The sequence below is a fragment of the Phlebotomus papatasi genome, chromosome 1 (genome assembly GCF_024763615.1).
Source record: "Phlebotomus papatasi isolate M1 chromosome 1, Ppap_2.1, whole genome shotgun sequence".
Lineage (NCBI taxonomy): Eukaryota > Metazoa > Arthropoda > Insecta > Diptera > Psychodidae > Phlebotomus > Phlebotomus papatasi.
Genome location: NC_077222.1, coordinates 110,257,984 through 110,264,930, shown reverse-complemented (window position 1 = coordinate 110,264,930; position 6,947 = coordinate 110,257,984). Strand labels below are relative to the sequence as shown.

At 34.9% G+C, this 6,947-nt stretch overlaps 1 protein-coding gene across 2 annotated transcripts in view; it reads right to left on the bottom strand.

The window, feature by feature from the left end:
- Positions 1–462: 462 nt before the first annotated feature.
- LOC129799256 (protein I'm not dead yet) overlaps positions 463–6,947 on the bottom strand; it is a 31,445-nt gene continuing 24,960 nt past the window's right edge. The window contains exons 5-7 of one of the 2 annotated variants that reach the window (XM_055842981.1): positions 5,890–6,928; positions 5,534–5,671; positions 463–1,761 (exon numbers count right to left, since the gene is read on the bottom strand). In XM_055842981.1, coding sequence (XP_055698956.1) covers positions 1,579–1,761; positions 5,534–5,671; positions 5,890–6,928 — 1,360 coding nt within the window. In that variant the 3' untranslated portion in view covers positions 463–1,578. Of the gene's footprint in view, positions 1,762–5,533; positions 5,714–5,856; positions 6,929–6,947 lie in introns of both variants that reach the window. The other variant, XM_055842979.1, reaches the window with a different exon arrangement.

Sequence of the window (6,947 nt, the reverse complement as noted above, 5' to 3'; positions counted from 1 at the left end):
TGTTAAACAAAACGAATAAATAACAATTACTTCATTGTGTTTTTCATTGGAAAACATGGTTGATCGATGTAAAATTCGATAGTGAAAAGGTACACTTTTAATTTTTCTGAGAAATTAACAAATTAAAATTTGTGAATATGGATTTTCGCTTTATTTGGAGCAAAATTAACTAAATAATGAAACTATGGTATAGAAAATATATAAATATAATAATTTAGTACTGTATTTATCACGAAAACAATGACGTTTCCATTTGGAGTAGCGAAAAATTTCCATTTGGAGTAGGTTTTGAATTAGCTTAATTTACCCTATTTCCAAATGTTTATTGAATGTTTTCTTTTTGCTCCAAGATTTTAATGAGAAATACAACCTTTTCTTGCGAAAAATTGCAACATAAACTGTGCATTTTCTATTGCAAATGTGCGAAGTGAAGAATGCTGATTAAGTAAACAATAGCTGAAGTTTTCTTTAGATATTATTTCTTTATTCACTATAAGTATTTTCTACTTCTATATCACTGTGACAACTTTAACAATTATTAATATCGGTGTTTTCTGTGTACACATAAATTTTCCTTGTTTTCTGAATACGTCTCTGGAAACTAAATTCTCTCCAAACGGTATACAATTACAAAAATATTATTTTTATAGAAAAAAAAGTATATGTACATTCTCTACATTTGAGCATACAGGTAAAATGTGGTTTATTGTCCCCAGATTACACAAAAGAATAATTCTTTCTTGTTGGACTTGTCGCTGTAGCCTCCCTGTTCCACCAATATTTCTATTCTCAAAGACACTATTTTCATTTTGTTTCGGCTGTACTTCATTTTAGTAGTAAAATCCAAGTAAAATAACACCCGAGTGTATGGTTAAACTGTGTTAACATATGGAAGACAGACCTTGAGTTTTCTCTCTTAAATTGTTTTTCTTTTTTTTTCTTCTTCTAATTAAAAGAAACTTATGACAAAATTTATTAGTATTCTGCATTATTTTCAACTTCATCTTAAGTAAATGCTTCATGACGTGATTCTACTATTAATTTAATAAAACTATTATTGCTAAATTAATCTCTCCCGATCCCTCAAAACAAATTCTCTATAAATTACATCGCCTTATTCCCCCAAAAATGGAAAAGGCTGGTATTTTATGGTCAGGATTCGTTCGAAAGAGAAAATTCTCAGTGATAAATGTCATAACGCACATTGAGTGATTTTCTTCTGCGGCACAAATTAACAAAAAAATTGCACTTATTACTTAAAAAAAACACGCACCTAAGAGGCAATGAAGAGTAGTCTATACTGCGCAAAGTATCTTGAATGCTTCTGGAACTGATTTTCCGTCTCAGTTAAATATTTAGCTTTTTTTAGGTGATTTGCACCACTTAAAAAGTCACTTTTTAGGCACTACTTAAATTCCAAGATTCTACCTATCGTAGAATTTTTTTTTGATTAATTAAGTGGCACAAGAAAATCGCACCACATGCACATTCAACTGAATCCTCATGAGAGAAATGCAACAACTAATATGTAATTTTTCTGATTGAAAGCTCCAAAGAGAGGTTTTGAGGTAATCCACTTTATGTCATCGTGGCATTGGCTATGGCAGTGACCGTGGCATTGGCTACTGTGGCTGCTGCTGATCCATGCCTGGCCCAGTCTGGGAAGGTAGACAGTTCGGGGTAGACCACAGCTCCCCATGTTGGGAAACTTGCCCATACAACGATGAGGGTGAAGATTGTTGGTCCAATTCCAGCAATGGCCTAAAACGAAACACAAATCCAATTTCAAATAAAAGTAGATTTAACTCAGAACAGCATCACAAAATCGGCACACAGACAATAATATTTCGGAAAAATTGTTTGTAAAATTTTTGTAAAATTCCTACTGGGGACTTACAAAATGCTCGTAAATCGTATAACCCACAAAGAAGTTCGTAAAAGTTTGTACTTTTTTCACTAACATTGTTCGTAATATGATTATTTGACGAGCATTTTTTGTACTTTTACAAGCATTTATTCGTAAATGTTCGTAAACACACAAAAAATGTTCGTAAAATTTTGTCATTTGTTCGTAACTGTTCGTTTCACAAACATTCTTGATAAGATGATCATTTTACGAGCATTTGTTGTTATTTTTTTACAACATTTGTTCGTTCATTTTGGTTTATCTGACAAAACTTTACGAACAAATGACAAATTTTTACGAACATTTTTGCGTGTTTAAAGACTAAAAAATACTTGTTAAGCGATTATGTTATGAAAAATGTTTGTGAAAAAATTATAAACATTTACGAATTTGTTTGTAACTTACACGATTTACAAGAATTTCGTAAGTCCCCAGTAAGAATTCACAAATATTTACGAACAATTTCACGAAATATTTTTTTCTGTGCAAGGGATTTCTGTAACAATATAACAATGCCATATGACAAATCTGATAAATATTCATTAATCAACATTAAGTTACGGTCGGTTACTGCAAGTAACTCTCTATGAAGTTCTTAGTAAATTGATGTGAATCACATTTTGAATAATTGTCCAGAAATCCAGAATTTACCACACAAAGAAATTTAATTTTGTCATATGACGTTCTCATACTGTTACAGAATTCCTCTTCAAATAATTGTTTAATCATTTTTGATCTTTATTGAATATTTTCAAAGTCAAAAGGTCAGAAGTTAGAGCAATAATTTAGGCTAAAATTGATTTTGACGAAAAGGCGCCCCTGGTGTAGAGCTTACGAACTTAAAATATTCTATAAAGTCATAATACCCTTAAAGACCCCTTAAGGCCCAAAGATTCAGACTAATCCTTGAAAATATTGAGCCTGTGAAATTTAGCAGTAAAACATTAGATAAAGGAAATTTACACAAAGAATCGGTAGACATTGATCCTAAGCCCTCTGTGTATGAAATATTATCAAGATATCACCTGAATCTATTTGGACACACTCTCCCATTCTAGATCATCAATTTCGGTCAAATAAAAACAAGCAGAGTCTCTTGAAGTTCATAAACTTTTATAGCGATTATCCCATAAAATTAAATAGGATTGTGTATCTTTACTTATGGCCTGTCCTTATGGCCTCTTCGTACACATCTTCATTTTTTGACGTGAAATGATTTCCAAGAACCACATGGTTCCTCGTAATCGTTTTGTGACAAGGCCATGAGTAATACCGCAATTCTATGCGATTAATTTCTACAAAATTTGTGAAGCCAAAATTTTATCAAGAGGGTGCTAAATGTAAAATTATGTCAGTTGATACTTGAAGAAATATTTTGGAGAATAATGCCCTAAAAGAAACGTTTTCTGAACGCTAAAGAGCAAGAATTTTCTTCAAAACTCACACTATAAACTGATTTTAAGTATTTGCATAATTATTTGGCAACGGTTTTTTTTGAGAAAATCCTGCAATTTTTTGATCCATTTTTGCACCGATGATGATTTTGTACAAAAACATTCTTATTGACTCCGGTACACCTTTTAGATTAGGAAATTTCATGAAGTCGAAATTCGAATCCATCTTTTATCATACGTTTTGCATTCTTTCGCACCCTTCTTCTTCTTTTAAACTTCAGAAAACAAATTTAATTTATCTCAATTAGGAGTGCGAAAGAATGAGATAGACATATGCAAAATGTGTGAGAAAGAACGTGATGTGAATTTTGATTTCATGAAATTTTCCTGATCTAAAAGGTGTGCCGGAGCCATATGGATCTACAAAGCTTGAGTATAACACCCTAAATTAAATTTTTAAACTACAATTAAAAATTCCTAATTTATTCCGATTTTGTTTATTTAAAGTGATTCGTATTCCTGTTAAAATATTCATTAGTTTCTAAAAGGGTCAGTATTGGCTTTTTTTGTAGTTTAAGGACAAGGAATATTAAAATATTAGCTATAATTTTCCTTTGAAACTTTCTTACGAAAGAAAAGTACAAGCTTTCGGCTTAAAATTTACGTATATAAAGATAAGAACATTTCCTTTCCGAAATTGAATGGAAAATTCATTGTCATTTGAAATGCCAGATATCTCAAATATGTGACTTGTGACAATAACTGAAATGGTAATGTCACAGCTATAGAATCTCATTTTGGTAAGAGCTCTCCTGAGAAGTGAACTTGTTTTTTATTCATTGTTAATCATAGACCTGGGCCTGGAAAACTGTTCGTATCACAATCCAGAATAAACATACCGAGTATCAAAATTTACCTAAATATTTCAAACAAATTAGGACATAAAAACGTTATTCACACGTTATTTAAATGACTTCAAATAAGTCTTAGCTTTAACCACTTAGTTACCTGATTGTCAAGTTATTTTTACCTACTATAATTACGTTAGAACTGATTAAAGAACGTTAGTCTTTCAAAAGTTTTATTTATTAGCAGACTTACGTAATTTTGTTTGGGTAAAATTAACGTCAGTAAAGCGTAAGTTCCTGCAAATGTAATTTCCACTCGATTTTTTCTCCGTGCATAATGACGGCACTTAAAATTTCTTACCGAAAACGGGAGAAAAACGCAACCTTAAAGCGATATTTTCACGCTAAGATAAACTTCATGTGAGCAACACAATTAACTATTGCATTTTACTTAGAATCGTAATAGTACCTGAGGTTCTAAGCTATAAATATTAATGAAATAAAATACTATCTGACGGCAAACGTACCTAAATTTTGGCGGGAAATTAATGGTGATTAATTCACCTTTCAAACATATTTCATATAAAAATGATTTCCGAAATTCTTAAAACACTTACAAGTCTGAGAGATTTTTATTACGTCGATGACGCTAGGATCAGCAATTATCGTAACTTACACTTCATTTGAATCAGCAGATTCTTGTAAAGTCTGTATATTTCCATATTGTTACAACAATTACTGATACATAGATAGTTGATGAGGAAGTTACGGCAATTGTTGATACAAGCGACGATTGTCCTTAAAGATCATTATTTTTTTTAAAACACATTTGGACAAACAACTCAATGGCATTCGGAAGTATTTGCTGCCAAGAATACCCACCAGACACCAGACTAATTCAATGAATCTTGAAACTATTTCTAGTTTCTCAATTTCTTCTTCATTTCCGCGTATCTTCAGAACATTTTCATTTTTATAAACTTTTTGCAGATTGTCTAACATTTCAATATTTGTATTACTGCCCAAGGTCATGTAGCTCATTAATCTCTGTTCATCGGGATTGTCTAAAAATATTTACTTTTACTCTATTAGCCATTTATTAGTTTTCTTTTTGCACAAATACAAAAAATACTTTCGCGCTATTTGCATTTTAATTGAGGGGACTCCAGAAAGTCATTAAAACCTCTCAAATTTGTCTCTATACAATTAACAAATACACACTTTTGAGATTAAGGTGGTTTGTACAACAACAAAAAAAACAACAATCAAGCGTTTGCGCAGTGATTTGCTAAATATAGCTCGAAATGAGGATCTTATCAATGCAGAGAATTTTTCAGGAGATGCGTCAATAAACATCTTATCAGGGGCTTTTATTCTGCACTTACCATGTCTTTTGTGGCAATATTGCCAACTCCGGCTACGATGGCATTAGGGGGTGTCCCTACTGGCATGTGGAAGGCCATACTACAGCTCAGGGCAGCTGGGTACATCAGGAACAGAGGGTGGACTTCAATTGCAATGGCCTGGAAGGGAAGAATAATTGAATAATGGTTTTCCAGGGAGTGCTAGATGCCCAAGGGGTAACTCATATTGAGAAACCCTCGTCAATTGTCAGAGAAACGCTTCGCGAAACCCGAGAAACCCAAAAATTGCATCGCGAAACCCGAGAAACCAGAAACCCTTGTCAGAAAAAATGGGAATGAGTTACTCCTTGTAGATGCCCAATTCGCCCAATCCTTACCATTTCTGCAAGAACTGGCAACATAATGTTAGCGATGGCAACGTTGGAGGTGAATTCTGTGAGGCAGGAAGCTGTTAGGCACACGACAAAGAGCAGAAGAAGAGGTGGCAGTGTCTTGAGACCAGCAAGAGAATTGCCAAGGAGTTCTGACATTTTCGATTCGCGTCCTCCCTCAGCAAGAGCAAATCCACCACCCAGCAAGAAGATCAAACTCCATGGGACCTTGGTGTGAATGTACTTCCATGTGATGAGTCCAGGAGTTGGTGTCTTGGGCAGATTGGCAGCAGTTGAGTGCCTCTTGAAGTAATTGAGGAACTTCCAGTTGGCAGGGATGATAAAGAGAACAATGACAATGAAGATGGCCGGAGTGGCATCCTTGACTTTGATATGCGTAAGAGCTTCAGCCCATCCTGTCATGAAGCCAGGGGCACGTGTGAAGAAGAGTACAACGGAGAGGAGAAAGAGAAAAGCCACGGATTTCTCGTGCGAACTCATAGGACCCAATTCCTTAAGACGTGTCTCAATCACAGACCGAGCAACAGCCTCACCCTCCTTTCCCAGCTGAGAGGACTTGGCTTCAGGGCTGTTTGGACGGAAGAGACCCATGTACACCCACTGGAGGTAGGCCCAGGTGAGGAAGGTGAAGATCAGCATTCCAGGTACATTGTAGAACATCCACTTGGGGAAGTCCAAGCCAGGGGCATCAGGAAACCGACTTTCGTAGATTCCCTTGAAGGTGAGATTGGTACCAGATCCAATGATTGTTCCACAGCCACCGAGAGTCGAGGCATAGGCTGCTCCCACGAAGTAGCAGATCGTTGTCTTTGAGGGTTTCTTGGGCTCATCGTCAGTCTTATCTTTACCCAGCATTCCCTCTTCTTCAGCTGCCTTTGGCTTATCCAGGAACATCTTGCACAGACCCTGTGATTCTAATTCTTCCAAAACAGCCTGCATAATGGGACACATCATAGCAACAGCAGCAGTGTTGGAAATCCACATTGAGACAAACATGGTAACAGTAATGAGGCCAAAGTTTAATCTAGAAATTTTCAGATGTG